General features: G+C 46.0%; 1 protein-coding gene across 3 annotated transcripts in view; it reads right to left on the bottom strand.

Moving 5' to 3' along the window:
• The window catches only part of LOC149272809 (glutamine--tRNA ligase-like), a 28,109-nt gene extending 14,408 nt beyond the window's left edge, over nt 1-13,701 (bottom strand). The window contains exons 1-8 of one of the 3 annotated variants that reach the window (XM_089506703.1): nt 13,588-13,701; nt 8,523-8,670; nt 8,011-8,120; nt 7,482-7,557; nt 7,119-7,183; nt 6,524-6,577; nt 5,515-5,573; nt 810-823 (exon numbers count right to left, since the gene is read on the bottom strand). In XM_089506703.1, the coding sequence (XP_089362829.1) occupies nt 810-823; nt 5,515-5,573; nt 6,524-6,577; nt 7,119-7,183; nt 7,482-7,557; nt 8,011-8,120; nt 8,523-8,670; nt 13,588-13,701 (640 nt within the window). Of the gene's footprint in view, nt 1-772; nt 780-809; nt 824-5,514; nt 5,574-6,523; nt 6,578-7,118; nt 7,184-7,481; nt 7,558-8,010; nt 8,121-8,522; nt 8,671-13,587 lie in introns of all 3 variants that reach the window. The other 2 variants (XM_089506704.1, XM_089506702.1) reach the window with 2 other exon arrangements.
• Nucleotides 13,702-16,576: the final 2,875 nt, after the last annotated feature.

The raw sequence follows: 16,576 nt of genomic DNA, 5'->3' as shown, positions 1-16,576 counted from the left end.
TCATCCATACGGATCGGCCCCCGTCTAGTCTGCCCGTTTCTCGTGCTGTAACGACTCAAACCTTAATCAGTCGTTGGTCTCATCTTAGGTTCGGGAGCCGTATGCCGATCCCATGCATGTTTAATACCCTCACTGTATTACCCTCTACCACTTCTGCCGGGAGGCCGTTCCACTTACTACCCATCTACCACCCTCTCATTTGTGAAATACACCCCCCTGATCACTAGAGATGTCCCTCCCATCCGACACAAACAGTCCACGTTTTTATTATAAGGCCCTGTCCGATGAACGGTCCGACAGTATACACCGCTTGACGGCATTAGAATACGAATCGCAGATGCAGTACGGCTTTATCACCCTTTCATGTCTTTGGTCGTTCGCGGGGGGGGGGGGGTAACCGGGGGGGGTATAGAGTTCTCAAACGGTGAAGAGACAGCTGCTCTTCGTGATAATACAGAACACATTGCTTACTGACGCACATTGCCTGGCTACACGCTAGCGAGGAGGGCTGTAACCCTCCAGGGTCCGGACGGGAGGTGGGGGGTCTCGCACGCCGAGGCTTATTCACGTCATTAAAGGGAGAGCCGGCACGAGAGTTTGGCCAGCCCTGTATAATGTATAGTTAAATCGGTGAGATTTCTTCTTGCACATTGTATTATGCATCATGCAGGGCCAGCTTAACCTTCCCTGCTGGAGAAAGCTGCCAGCGGTCGCCCTTCATACCGAACAGTGAAAACCACAACTCTCCCTTTAGCGCGGGGGATCTCCAAACCCCGGCCCTCCAGCTGCTGCAGGACTACATCTCCCACGATCCTCAGCCAGCCTCTTAGTGGAAGGCTCCTCATGGGAGATGTAGTCCTGCAACAGCCGGAGATACCTGCTTTAGTGAATAGACTCCATTGTGATCTGCGAAAAGCCGCCAGACAGAAGAGGAGTGAAACGGTTCTCTTTCTCCAGTTTGTATATTTTTTAACTGAAAAGAAGACTTCAGAGTCCTCATTGCAGCGACGGCAGCCGATCCCCCCGGGTTTGTGCTGTAAAGCGGTTTGGGGTCACGTCGCTAAATACAAAAGGCTTCCTATCCCGGGATTGTCTCGTGTAAACGGCCCAAGGTTTGGAATAACATTTTGGAGCATGCATCCCACAACAAGCGTTTGAACCACGGGGGCCGTGAAAGCCGGTCATTAGCCTACAAAAACACACTGGCGGCTACGGAGCCCCCCCCCGGCAGCACAATTAAGAAAGAACAATCCGGGGCTTGTGAGCTCCACACAGCGGCGATTCTTTCTGTAAAGCTCGCGGCGTCTGTCTCTCCCCCGCCAGACGCACCGGCGGACTAATAAGCATCGCGCATGGATTCCATGAATACACGCAGCAAGCAAAGCGCACGCACAGCCGCGACTGTCTCACGAGGGGGGGGGGGGGCAAATATCCCTGCGGATGATGGGAATTGTAGTCTCGAGAAAAACTGCACCAGAATAAAACCCGGCAAAAACAGGAAAGCAGGAGGTCAGCAGATGGAGAGATAAGAGGAGAAGGAAGACTTAAAGCGCTGGAATCCGGGGAGGAAGTTATGAGATCTGACGAACGGGCAATAGGGGGGTCTGCACATAGTGGACCCCCAGAGCGGCACGGAACCCCCACTGGACATGTAGTGACTATATTACCAGTTTGGGACAGCCTCGTCTGTTTTGTGGAATAGTCCCCTGAACGCAAATGCAAATTAACTGCATCGATGTGAAATTAATTTGCATACGGGGACACACAAGTCATCAGAAAAAGGGAGCAATTGGTTTTAGAACATCTCTGAGTGCGTTTAATACTCTGTTCAGCGCTTAGATGATCTGTCACAAGCCCCCCCCAGCGCAATCACGTTTATAATCGCCTGAACCTTAGAGAGGCGTTAACCCCTCCAATACCAAACAACAATATATTCAGTCCCCCAGTAACACGAGTCTGCTCGGATAGAACGATTTCTCTTACCAGCCCTCGCTGTGATGCCCCCAAAATGCGTGCGCTCGGGGCTAAAAACGAAGAACCTGTTATTTCATCTCTCCCTATTTGTGATTGTATCCAGAAAAAGCACTGCCCCCCCCCCCCCCCCCCATATGTCCGGACAGCAAGCAATTCATGGATTTTTAATATTTTTATCCAGTGATATCTGTAGCCCCCACAGTGCAGCACCCAGAGCACGCACCTCGGGCTCTAAAAAAAAAAAATAAATAAATAAAAACTGTCGCCCCCACATATCAGACCCCCATCTCCTGACTGCTGCCCCGTGTGCCAAAATATTTCCTACTTTTTCTGTGCACGGCAATGGACTAATGAGAGTACGGTTTCTACAATTTTTATATATATATATATATATATATATATATATATACACATATATATATATATATATATATATATATAATAAAAATAAATATAAACACACACATATACAGACACTTATTTATTTATTTTTAATACACACAGCATTTCAATGCTCCCCCGATTGAACCAAGTGTCCTATTTTCGCCGGCACGCGTGTTTTGCGATGACGTCTCGCTGCAGGTAAGGCTGGTCCCAGAAAGCAGGGGCTGCGGGTGATTTCGGCGTCGGCCGGACAGACAGAGCTTTGTGTGTCTTCCACCCGCTCCGCCGATCTGCAACTTCTCAGAACTGACAATGTTTGGGTTTTGGCTGAGCCTTTCCAAGAAAGCCAACAGAGCCGTATAGAAAACTGACCGTCGGCGCTGATCTGCCCCCCCGGTCGCCCCCCCCCCCCAGCCCCGGCTCAATCATCTCCTTTCTCCCAGTTCCTAGAAAATGTGCAGCCGATCGCGTTTCGGAGGCCAGACGCTTCGGCTCAAAACGCCACCAGGAATTTAAATTGTTAGAGGGGAGGTTTTAAGGAGGATCGTCCAAGAGCATTGTTACCGGCTCAAATTCACACTCCACAGCCACTCAGCACTGGTGGTACTGGTAACCATTATATATATATATATATATATATACATATATACACACACATACTGTACACACACACACACACACTAAATAAAAATTCTACTCTATTGCAACAATGTCCCCAAGCTTACGTACGCTGTAAGAGTAACGTTTTAAGTCTTGCAAGAATCTTTTATCTGCCCCGGTTGTACGGAAGGGAGGTTTGTTAGCGGAATACAAAAGACAAAAGTAAAGAAAAAACATTCCCCCCCCCCCCACCAGCTGGGATTTAACACACCGCATGTGGTGCAGATTACATCTCCTCTACTTATAACCTAATGGCAGTCAACGGGTTAAAGGCCACAAAGCGCACCGTAACGTAAGTAACCTGCAGCTACTCGTTTGCTTCCGTTAAGCGTCGCTAATCACACGAAACTCTGCCGGGGCTACTAAGTCAGGAACCTCGGCTCGCGGGTTCTTATATGAAAGCTGAAGCGTTAACAGTCTGACAGGAGGTTTAAGAAAACGACTTCTCATTTGGGATCTTATCCGATAAACGGCGGCTCGGTAAGAGCTTGGTGCCTCTTTGCTTTTGGGTGGCTGTGCGCAAGGGGCTGTCCAGCAGGGCCAGTGGTATGATATAAGCGGTATATAACCAGGAGGGGGCGCCGGAGAAACACGGCTGATTAAAGTTGGGGTCTTATCTGAAGTCCCGTGTTTCTCGCTCCCTAGGGGCGCTACAAACCCTGGAGCCCAGACCCCCGGCTTCCATATTATCCAATGACTACCACGGCAGAGCACGTGCGATAATCAAGTATAACTCGGGGGGGGGGGGGGGGGGGCAGGCCAGGGGGTCCCTCAAATACTCCACGTGGCTGTCAGGGGTCCAACCAGACAGCAGACCCCTAAAAATTAATGCCTGAAACACAATGGTAAATCCCCCCAAAATTTAAAAAGATGGTGTGCCCCCCCCCCCGCCCCCCATTGTTCTTCACTGTGGAATTCTGGAAATATTACGTTCCCGTCGCACGCGGCACAATTAGCCGTTTATACCAGAAGGCAGCGCCTCGCTGTAAAATTATTAAAAAAGTGGGGAAAAAAGAAAAACTCTGAATCAATAAAGCAGTCTTTTTTTTCCGCGCAGGGAACGCTCCCAGCTGGCGGAACGCGGCGTCTTAATGTCACCTTCTAGAACCTCAAGAGAAAGATCTTCAGACTCCGCGGAAAATGGGACATTCTGTTAACAGCTCCGTTCTAATTGCTAATTTTTTTTTCCCCCCCCGACGCCGCCGACAGAAGAAAACAGGGAAAAATTAGGAGTGGTGGCGGTGGGGGAATATTAACCCCTCGGCTGCTGCCACCGTTTCAGCGGCAAAGGGGGTTAAAAAAAAGAAATTGGATGGTTGTGAGCCGAACAGTCGGTTATTGCCAGAAGCTTCCAAAATAAAAGGCTAATGGCAGCCGGGTATTAACGCCGTCACAGGATTCCCGACCCTCGTCGTCTGCGTTAACACCTCATCAGACACGTTTTTCCGGGAACTCATCGGCTTTCTCCAAGCCGCTCGTACTTTTTATTTTTAACTCTAACAGCCGCAAAGAGGAGCCTGCGCGACTTTAACAAGTAAACCCGCGGGGGAAACCCCAATTCACAGCTCCGCCGCCAGATTGACTGATTAAATAGAACCTCAAATTTTATGTGAAAAGTACATAAATTCCATTTAAAGGGGATTTGTTACTTTTTTTTTTAATCCCACATTTTATGGTTCAATGTCCCAAATGCCCCCACGTAACGGTGTTTACAGACCGACACAAACACGTACATTAGGAACCCCCCGTATGGGTATACCATGGGGGCTGCCATATTAACTTTCAAATGATTTTGGAATGCTAGAAGTTGGGAAGGCGACCGCCCCCCCCCCCTCCCCTTAAACGTTGGAGACGGAGAATAATATAAATCCGCGCCGCACCCTAACACGTTTCGCTATTATATGAAGAAGCGCGCGGCCGCGTCTCCCTCCTGGCAACTAAGAAAGACAGACTGGCACCTAAAGACGTCTGCGTTTGTTATTCGGACATTGTACGCTGACGTGTATACGGTTATAGCTCCGCAGCAACAAATAATAAAAAAAAAATGGCAGCGCCAGCCCAAAACGTCGAAATATAAGCCAAGTTCCATAACAGAGAAATATTTTGGAACTCCTACACATTGGCTCCCTTATATAAGATCAATTTAAGTTTATTTCAGATTTTTTATATTATATATATATATATATATATATATATATATATATATATATATATATATATATATCTGCTGATATATATATATAAATAAATATAACTACACACACAAATATATATAATTCCCGTACGTACATGCCAGGTTTGTTTTTTGCTTCTCGTAAGGACAGAAAGTAGTATCCGAAGGGCTGGTTCTGCGGTTGCCACAGACTTCTTTTCAGGTCATCGCTCTACAGGCAGGTCAGACACGCGGCTGATACGATCAGGTCGGAGAACGCACGCCGCAGGTCGGCGTAAACACGACAAACGAAACATCGAACAACAAGAAAGCACAGAAAGCACTCACCGTTCACAGTCACTTCAGCTTTTTTCTCGGTTTCTGGTACTTTCTGCTTCGCAACCTAAAAAGTGCAAATCACAGAGATATGACCAGAGTACCCTGCCTGTTAGGATTATAGATACACGATTTCGGGATTCAAAAAAGGCAAAAAACTAAGTTTTAGTGCAAATAACAAAAACAAATTCCGTAAGTTATCCAGGGAGTCTATTCACGGAATGTAATTGTTAAAAGGGTTAATTCCAAGTAAAGGCACGGTACGCAGGGCCGGCGTATTGCTACAGGGGCCATTCCTCATCTGATTTGCTACCTTGCTTGATGGCATCGGTCCTACGGTCATTAGACCACTCTGCATGGGAGGGCATTTTGCAGCAGTCGTAAAGAGATCCTGTCCGTTTAAAGTCTATTCACATAATGGGTTGGTTGTTATCAAGCGAGATAGATGTGGCAACTTGGCCAGTGAATCCCGACTTCTACTCCAGTTATACATCGGGGTGCATTCATTAAAGTGGAACTCCCTGGTCAGCACTATGGACCACCCTGCAGGCTGAATTGGCCATAAACAATGCATTAATGTGGGGGAATATCACAGTATATCATACATCTCTGTGTATTATAACAGGCCAGGTCAGTGGTCCTCGCAAGCGAAGCTCACCGGCGTCGGCCCTTCATAATACAGAGCAATATCGGAGTTGAAACTAGAAATCTGCAAAGCCCTTCTACAAACTCATAAACCCCAACGGAGCAATAATTGGGGAGTCCAAAACTTTCACCCAATTAGAAGGCCAGATGCTTGTCGAGAAATACGCATACGTGTCTTGTTCTGATGCACTACTGGTCAACACACAGTTTTGTTTCTTAAAGGGGACACGACCCTTTGAAAGTAACAGACTGTCCGTCTCCAGGTAAGAATGTCCAACTACTGGACGCGCGCATACAATGGACAAAAGGTCCGCCGACAGGTCACGAAGCAGACGTCACTCGTTCTGCCAGAAGGAACAAACGCACAAATACCTTGGGTTTCTTTTCTAGATCGGCTTCTGTCTTGGGGCCAAGTAAGTGTAAAACCTGAGTGGAAAAACAAGCAAAGGTTATCTCAGACTCCATGAGATGCGCTCCCTGATCACGAATCCCTCCAGCATTAAAATGTCTCTCTCTACAGTGTGTGTATATTTATATATATATATATATATATATATTACATATACACACACACTGTATGTCGTTTCTTTAAAGGTTCCAGCTCTCAACAACTCATCTCGGCTAGACACCAGGTAGGGCTTCTTTACAATAAAAGGTACGGAATTCACTACCAAGAGAGGCGGTTATACAATGGTTACCCAAAAAGGGGTCTGGATATAATTTATATATATCTATAATAAACATAAGTAGCTTCCTGATCCAAGGAGAAATCAGATTACCTTTTGGAGTCGAGAAAGAAACCCCCCCCCCCAAAAAAAGTCAAAATACGAAAAAAAATGCTTAATTGGCAGGAATTTTTGCCTTCTTTTGGAACAATAGCAGGAAAGATCAGTAGACGAGTTGAACTTGGACCTAAGTAGTTCTTCAACCTGATCACATACAAACACAGAATGAATGGTCCAGTCACCTGCATGTCTACTTCATTCTTGATAATCTTCCCGTCGGCCCACTTCAATTTATTTCTTGCTTCACCTTTGAAAGTAAAAAACACATACAGTCAATGGAAAAGAATTAAAATAGTGTGGGCCATGCGTAGTTCATTGTATTTATTTAGAAACTGCAGATCACTCATATGATGTACGAGTACCACGTGTTGTAACACAAACGCATTGTGGGTTACACTCCATAGCAGACAAAGGTCCATGGCTCACCATGGACCATACCAAGGGAGCAACAGAGGGGGAGGCTCCTGCTGGCCGTTCACTGTAGGATTAGTACTTGGTCCTTACTGAAAGGGCACTAGAACCCAGAGACTGGCTGCACTGCTTACCCATTAGCAATCCCATGTTAAAGCGATATCGCTCCTCCAGCAGCTGGGCTTTACATTTCTGGATCACAGCTTCCACCTGGAAGGACATGGGAATCATTGCATAGAAGCGAAGGTGCGCAGAGATGATTTAGCATTAAAGATAAGCATGATCATTCGCAAATATACCCAGTGTTCCGTCTACGGTGATCAGATGCCGAAGTATTGTAGCTCTAAGAGCCTGCAGTTTTACTACGGAAATGATACTATATGCCTTTTTATTTCTTTCAGGACTGGAGTCACCTCAGAAGAAGCACCCGTGATATATTGGGCTTTGTGTCTTCCAGCTCACAGAGTACAGATAGTATGTATCGTGCAGGTTGTACAAAAAATTGAATTTGATCCTTTGAGTGCCAGAGACCCTCCATGGGTCTGCAACGCGGTCCTTTTATTAAGCTGACGGAGGCTGTTGCACCTTTATCTGGCGTTCAGGAGTAGTGGCGGCCACTAGTGACCAAGAACGGAATAGCAAGATAAGCACAACAATACTCACAGCCTCTTCAATTTGCTCCGGGGTCACAATTACCCCAACGCCACATTCTTTTTCAAAATCGGCAACATCGATGGGGTCCACAGGATGGGCCTTCACGTAATCAAGAGCAGCTGGAAACAGTCATCGGAGAATTAGGAGCTCTAGGAGAATTGGACATTAACCAAGAAAATACCCCAAAAAATCTCACGGATTTAACTAAGAAATACACAGGCAAGAGACGCTCGGAGGGGCCGTTCAGAAAGCATAGCCAAGTGTTTTGACTCTCTAATGTTTTACGTCAGTGATGATCCCCGTGTTCTATCCAGAGAATATTTACTGAATTCCATTACAAAGCAGACTTTATACACATCTGCAGCAAGCCTTCTAAGGGTTGGTATATCGACCTATGGTGTTCTATAACAGATGTAATAATATATATATAATACGATAGAAATAAACCATCAGTATAGATACTGTATTCATTTTAACAGTGCTGACAGATCCCCGTCGAGGGGCTGACGAGGAGGAATTACCGTTGAGTTGCAGGTCTGTGTTAATCTTCTTATTGGCGATATATCCAACCAGAAAGCTCAGCCTCTTTGTATCCTTCAGCCGAGATGACACGCTGTAGAGCAGGGTGCCTGTCACCTTGTCAACAGAAGGGCCGGAAACGGCGTGGGTCTGCCAAAAAAAATAAACAGTATTTATTCTCTATCTGTTGGAAAAAAACACTAATAAATGGGTTAGTATTCTGGAAAAATAAAAAATTTAAAGAGCAAAATTAAACAGTGCTTATAGCGCTGCCGCTGCGCAGTAAAAACGATCTCTATATTATACGGGCAGAACTTTGGTGTAGGGTTCTAAAATATCCAGTTTAAAGCTTTATTGGAAAATCATTTGCACATTATGTAGAATTACCTTTTTTTGATCATTTCATTCATTGAGAAATAAAAAAAAAAATATCGTAATAAAAGTATTTTTTATACTTTTATTACAAGAAGAAAAAAAAAAAACAGAAAAAGAAATTTAACCTCGCAGAGGCATGGAGAAAAAGGCATGGATTCAGCCACTTGGGGGCGCTATTGCTACACGAGTGCCAAGCCATCCCAACCAGCAGCGGGTTTCGCCATTAAAAATAAGCATTGTTATGGAGATGAGAATATGTTGATTTGGTGGGACTATCGCTTTAAACGCTGGATCGCTGTCAGGCATTACAATCCGTGGTTATATCGCAGTCGGCACATACGGTGGGGGAATGGAATTAGTTTACATTTAATAAGCAGTTTTAGAAATGCCTGTGAAATTTCTGGAAATTTTGAAGCCATGGAAAAAAACAAAAAGACACCAAACAGGTTTTTTTCCGTAAAAAATGGAAAGTTTCTGAATGTTTTTTTTTTTTTTTTTAAATAATGCAGATGGAATAGTTTTACAAATGTTAAATTATTTTGTTACACTGGGAACATGAAATGTATCCAGCTTGAAATAAAAGTACAGCTTATTCAGTAAATAATAAATTCAATTTGCTTTTTTGTTGCAAACGGAACAACAAGGTTTCTATATGTTAAGAACATTTCAACTATTCATGAGATCCAGTAACCCCTCGTTTCCCTCAAATGCAACAAAATAAATGAAGAAACCATCAAAAATCCAAAAGATCTCTAATACTCCATGGATTGGACGGGAATCGTCCAATCAGATTTGCACCTTCGCACCAATTGCACATAAAGGTCTCCATGTAACGTAGTTTGAATGCCATCTTATAACCATATTATTTATTATTGTAAAAGAAGATATTCCACATTCCATTTAGTTCGAATTGATCTGGAAATAATCATAGGGGGTGATCAGAGCCGGCGTCGTATTATTCAATATTCTACCTGGAATTTTAAAATTTAAAATTATTTAACTAAAACAAGACGTTTAATTTGTAGGCGATACGAGATCATATCGCAACGTTAGATGATGTCAGAAAGGAGAGGGTTAAATCCTCGAGGGGGGCTGTAATCGGAGCTTCTCTCCCCGACAAGTTATGAATAGTTTGCCATTTGCTTCTTACGTCATTGGAAGTCTCTGGTTATGTGCCGGTGATTGAATGCCCCAGCCGGGGTAGCCGACAGTCAGCGCAATAAGAAAGCCTAAATTGGGCTCCAACAATACGGAAAGAACTCCAGATAGTGAAAGGAATCGGATTTATCCGTCATGGAGACACCCAGCATGCACGAGCCAACTCTCACGATTTCAAAGCCCAGTCCCTACAAGGACACAGATTAACCGATGGCTAGTAAATCATGAACGTTAAAACGGGACATCCCACGGAAACAATATTTTTTTTGCTTGGCATTACCCCAACCACTGTATACAGAGATATAACCCCACCCCCTCCCAGGGCTGTATACAAAGATATAACCCCGCCCCCTCCCAGGGCTGTATACAGAGATATAACCCCGCCCCCTCCCAGGGCTGTATACAAAGATATAACCCCGCCCCTCCCAGGGCTCTATACAGAGATATAACCCGCCCCCTCCCAGGGCTGTATACAGAGATATAACCCCGCCCCCTCCCAGGGCTGTATACAGAGATATAACCCTGCCCCCTCCCAGGGCTGTATACAGAGATATAACCCCTGCTACTCCCAGGGCTGTATACAGAGATATAACCCCTGCTACTCCCAGGGCTGTATACAGAGATATAACCCCTGCTCCTCCCAGGGCTGTATACAGAGATATAACCCTGCCCCCTCCCAAGGCTGTATACAGAGATATAACCCCGCCCCCTCCCAAGGCTATATACAGAGATATAACCCCGCCCCCTCCCAAGGCTATATACAGAGATATAACCCCGCCCCCTCCCAAGGCTATATACAGAGATATAACCCCACCCACTACCAAGGCTAGATATAATCTCGCCCCCCCCCAGGCTGTATACAGTGATATAAACTCCCTAGTGCAGACCCGGAGGCTGCCATTGTCAGGCATGTGATATTTTGGGTGAATTTCCTGGCTTATGGGAATGCTAATGAAGTCTGTGACTCCATAGACTTATTAGTCAGAGTGTCAGGCTGGGTAGTTAAGACCGAGCTATTCTACTATTTCCCCACAGGCAGTATGAAAAGGAGACCCCCGTTTGGGGTCAGACGTTAAATGTCGTACCGGTAGACTGTACACTAAAAACCCGTTGTCTCTGAGTTAGTTATGTATGAAAGTCGGGGACTTTCTGGATTTGCTGCAATTAATAGAAGCTGCGCTAACCGGCTTTATCTGTCTCCTAAAACTCAACTCATTAGTGACTTGACGGCTGAAAGGCTCTGCAGAGTGTTTGCGAGCGAAACCATCTTCAGATTTGTTAGCCTGTCGTGCCACTGGCTCGATCTCGGACCCTGCCTCTATGGAGCCCGTGCGTGCGCACCCCGGACCATGCCTCCATGGAGCCACGTGCATGCGCACCCTTGAAAGCGCTGCCGCCTGCAAATCATTAAACGGGATTCTAGTGATTCCGCGGCCGGCCCGACAGCCAACAAACCGGCTTCAAGTTCAAAAACACCACTGGGAACGAAACAAACGTCTAAGAAGTATCAAAAACAACAAGCAGATAAAAGCCGAGGAGGGAACGGGGCCGCGAGGCGATGAATGGGCGCTAATCCCGACGCGTGCGTTTACCTCGCATCCCAGCGACGCAGGCGATAATTAAATTCTTTGTGCGCTTAAGCCGGGGCGGAAATAAGGAGCGTCACTCACCCCTCGTTAAGTGAAACCGGTTCTGCAGAACATTCGCTAATCTGGCGAAACCTACAGAACGAGCGTTTTGGGGAGGATACTGGGTTTCTGGTGAGAGTATATCTTATGTAATCATTATATGCTGTAGGTGTCCCACTCCCATCATCCTCGTATATAAACGGGACACGTACGCCGGGGACACGGCTCGGTATCCAACGTGTACGTTCTGCACCAGTTTTTAAGCAAACGTTACAGAATAGAGTTTAAAGGGACACTCCAGCCATCCAACCCACAATATCTGAGCTGTCCCTTTAAACTTTTGTGACGCCCCCCTTGCAAAAGCATAAGGGGGGGATTCTCCAGAATCCCCCCATATCCAATGGTGTAGTTATCTCGGGTGCTGCCCTAGCACTTACCCAGGTCAGCCCCCCTCCCCGGCCGCTGTCCTCACGTTGATATATGACATCATACCCCAGCGCTCTGCGTCTTGCATCCCATGGAGGTTGTGCTGACTCCGCAAAGCCCCCCCCATAGTGTAAATGGTCCGGTCTGGGACATCAGAGATTTACCTTGTTACCGGCCCATTGAGTCATTGAGACACACGACGACACCACACGCCAGCGCACACGCGTGTGCTCTAGCCTAATGAGACCCTCCGTGCCCCCCCCCCCCGTGCATACAGCGCTCCTACTGCTTTCCTGCCACTGGCTGCTTTAAGTGACAATTAGTCCAAGGTTCAGAAAGTAAAAATGTGCATTGGCACAGAAAGAGTTTTAGTCGTCGTGTCCCGGTTTGACCGGCCTGAAAGAAGATCATAATTATTGATCATTACAGGATGCGGCTAATGCAGTAATAAAAACACAATAAAAAGTGATAAAAAATAAAGAGGAAAAAATTCTACGAGTAGAACGGACGGGAAACGAGTTCAAATGGGGGGATGCGTCAAAATGTGATCCGCGGCACAAGCAACAATAAAGTGGACTTGTTACTTTTTTCAACAACATTTCTTTGGCTGATTACGTGCAAGAGGGTGGTAGGTGAGTGGAACAGCCTCCCAGCAGAAGTGGTAGAGGCTAGCACAGTGAGGGGATTTAAACATGCATGGGATAGACATACTGCTACTGAATCTAAGACGAGACCAACAACTGATTAAGGTTTCAGGCTTTACAGCTGGAGAAACGGGCAACTAGACGGGGGGCCGAATGGGGCCGATCTGCTTGCGGGTTCTATGTAGAACAGAAATACGTTTCTAGGCTTCTACATTTGATAGAACAGCCTATGCGGGGAAATGAATGATCGAAACACCCCAAATAAGCTGGAGGTCGCCCCCGGTTCAGGTTCCGAGAGGTTACTGCGTTTCTAGGATCCCCCGACCCGCAGGTTGTGCTTTAAAAATAACCAATCACATTACAGCAAATGCAGACTGCATATACTGCTCTGCGGAATATGTTGGCACTTTTTAAAGAAACAAATTATATAAATTGTCCTTGAAGGACAGAGGGTGCAGGGAGCTCAGTGACCCCCAAAGACTAAGGACAGGGGGTGCAGGGAGCTCAGTGCCCCCCAAAGACTAAGGACAAGGGGTGCAGGGAGCTCAGTGCCTCCCAAAGACTAAGGACATGGGGTGCAGTTCCCCCCCCAAAGACAGGGGGTGCAGGGCCTCCCCCAAAGACAGGGGGTGCAGGGCCTCCCCCAAAGACTAAGGACATGGGGTGCAGGGAGGTCAGGGCCCCCCAAAGACTAAAGACAGAGGGTGCAGGGAGCTCAGTGCCCCCAAAAGACTAAAGGACCCCGCAGGGAGCTCAGTGCCCACCACATAGCGCGGACGGGGGGTAGAGATAGGCCCGTTCTTACAATCTCCGGGTGAGCGCCCCGGTCTCAGTACCTGGAGGATGGCTTCCCGAAGTGTTTGGCTAAGAGCTTCATTCTTTAACGTTTCTCGAGCTTTCTGTTCACTTAGTCCGATAGCCGTGAAAAGAGAAACCGATTCATCCGCCATATTGGAACCGGGAGAAAGAGGGAGAGGGGAAAGCGGCCAACCATGGGCGGAACACGGAAGTCAACGTTTCGCCTATCACATTAAAGCTAGCGTACAGCGTTAGCCAATGGTAGCATCCCATGACGCCCAGAGGACACTATTAAGCCAATCATGTAATAGAACTATGGTCCAGTGGGCGGATCCTGGATTGCATCAGTCAGCGCCCAGCTTCGTACACGTGGGTGTGAGCCTCCTGCTGAGTGACAGGAAGAGGGGTGATAAGGCCATTCTGCAGCCGGTTTTATAGTAACCTGTGGCTGCCATACACAGGCCTAATTACTAGCTGTATAAATATTATTTATGACGCAATAACTTACAGCTGTATACTGTCACAGATTTACAAAGGCAGTCTTTGGGTTTTGACACTGATCATACAGGCTCCATCACGATCATGCTTATATAAAGAGCAGAAAATGCTTCTTTAAATTAATGGTGTAACTAATAACTATATTCTGGGTACCGGTCAGTGCATACATTGCAGGCGTGACATACATTAGAGGGATAAACATGGAACGCAATCATGTTCATCTAAATAAATTTATATACTTATTAGAAAGAGCTTAATAAAGTAACCTGCGGCCGGGGGCCTTAAAGTGGCGGAGCCACCTCGTCATCGCTGCCGCGCCCTGCTAAAACTTCATTTTTCAGAAGATAATTCTGGCGCCTGGCACTTTTTCAGCAGATTTATCAGTTTATAGCAGAACGCGGATACATTACATTGCTAAAAATCGCAAATGTAAGAACACCAAAACCGTACATATCAGAGGGCAAACATCATGGAAGGCCGCATGGCGCCAGCAGATTCTGTAGCGCTGTTGAAATGGGGGGGGGGCTTAAATATTTAACAGACAATTTCAAATTGATTATAACATTAACATAAATCAAGGTATACTGGTACAGAAGGGGAAGAGGGCGCTGGTCTTGTGAGCTTACAATCTATTGGTTGGTTGAGGGGGAAGTGAGACTGTTTGGGTGCCATCTTTAAACATCCTCCTGGGACTTTTTCCACCCCGCAATAGACATTATGAAACCACTAGACGTTTCTGATACCATATGATGGGTCAGAAGCTAAAGGGGCAACTTTCCAAGGGGGGGGGGGGCGTTAGTTGGGGCATCACGAATCAGTATGAAAAATACATTTTACGTGGTTGCTCTGTGTTTTTTTTCCTTAGTTGCTCCGTGGGTGACGGGCTGCCGGCGCCTTTGAGGATGGAACAGACAACCATCTCTTTTACATAATTTAACCAAACAAAAAAAGTGTGGAATCATCACCTGAGCTTTTAATATCAATAATTAACCAGCAGAAAACAATTCTTAGAACCAGAACGACCAGGAACGGCATCTCCAGAACACACGCATCGCTGCCCAAAACATCAACAGCACGGAACGCAACGCCGTCCCGCTGCCCCGTCCTGCATGGGTTACCCGGGACTTTTCCATCTGCTGTATTCTGTACTCGGCTCGCGGAACGGGCTCCATCCGCATGCGTAGCAGAAAAAAGTCACTCTAGATTAGGGTATTCTCTTATTTTACAGAATGAAATCACTTCCAGGGTCATACCCCAGATACAGAAAATCAGAATAACGCACGTGATCAGCCAAACGAGCAAAAATTATACTGTATACAGTAATAACCCCCAGCGCTGTATACAGTAATAACCCCCAGCGCTGTATACAGTAATAACCCGCAGTGCTGTATACAGTAATAACCCCCAGCGCTGTATACAGTAAGAACCCTCAGTGCTGTATACAGTAATATAACCCCCAGCACTGTATACAGTAATATAACCCCCAGCGCTGTATACAGTAATATAACCCCCAGTGCTGTATACAGTAATATAACCCCCCAGTGCTGTATACAGTAATAACCTGCAGTGCTGTATACAGTAATATAACCCCCAGTGCTGTATACAGTAATATAACCCCCAGCGCTGTATACAGTAATATAACCCCCAGTGCTGTATACAGTAATATAACCCCCCAGTGCTGTATACAGTAATAACCCGCAGTGCTGTATACAGTAATATAACCCCCAGCGCTGTATACAGTAATATAACCCCCCAGCGCTGTATACAGTAATAATCCGCAGCGCTGTATACAGTAATATAAACCCCAGCACTGTATACAGTAATAACCCCCAGTGCTGTATACAGTAATGTCGGTTGGCATTAACAAAAACCTACTTTTATCTCATTTTGCCCCAATAAACTCCCTTTATCTGCAGACTTGGAGCCGCCGTTGCTGTCAGTCATGTGATATTTTGGGTGACTTTTCCTCCTCAAACACAACACTGAGCTGATGCTTTATGGCAATGCTAATGAAGTCCGTTCCTCCATATCCTTTCATTAGTCAGAGAGTCAGGCTGGGTGATTAGGACAGGGTCATTCCATTATTTCCCTCAGTGTGATAAGAAGGAGGAGATAACACAGCGAGAACTTTCACCTAAAGAAAACAGCGAGAGAGTAATGTGACACGATGAGCAAACATCTCATTTTCTTCTTTCCACAATACTTTTGAGAACCTTTGAACATCACAGCAACATTGAAGAATCTGCTGCTAGAACAACCTATCAGTGCTCCTTACTTGTGTCATGTGACTGCAACTAGAATTAATGTGGCACATAAAAAATATTAACCCCTTAAGGACAATGCACGGCCCCTAAACCCATTGAAAACAATGCATTTTGAGCCTTGTACATGTACCGGCTTTGTCATTAAGGGGTTAACATGCAAAAATATAACAGTGGTTTGTTCCTAATGCTATAGTTCCTAGATTGTAAGCTTCTGAGCCGGGGCGCTCTTTACCTAATGTATCGGTTTGTATTTGGTTAGTCGGTC

Source organism: Sceloporus occidentalis, unplaced genomic scaffold, assembly GCF_023333645.1.
Source record: "Sceloporus occidentalis isolate IW3139 unplaced genomic scaffold, rSceOcc1.0.p SCAF_416, whole genome shotgun sequence".
NCBI lineage: Eukaryota > Metazoa > Chordata > Lepidosauria > Squamata > Phrynosomatidae > Sceloporus > Sceloporus occidentalis.
The sequence above is the reverse complement of the archived record's forward strand: the minus strand, read 5'-3'. Positions and strand labels throughout refer to the sequence as shown.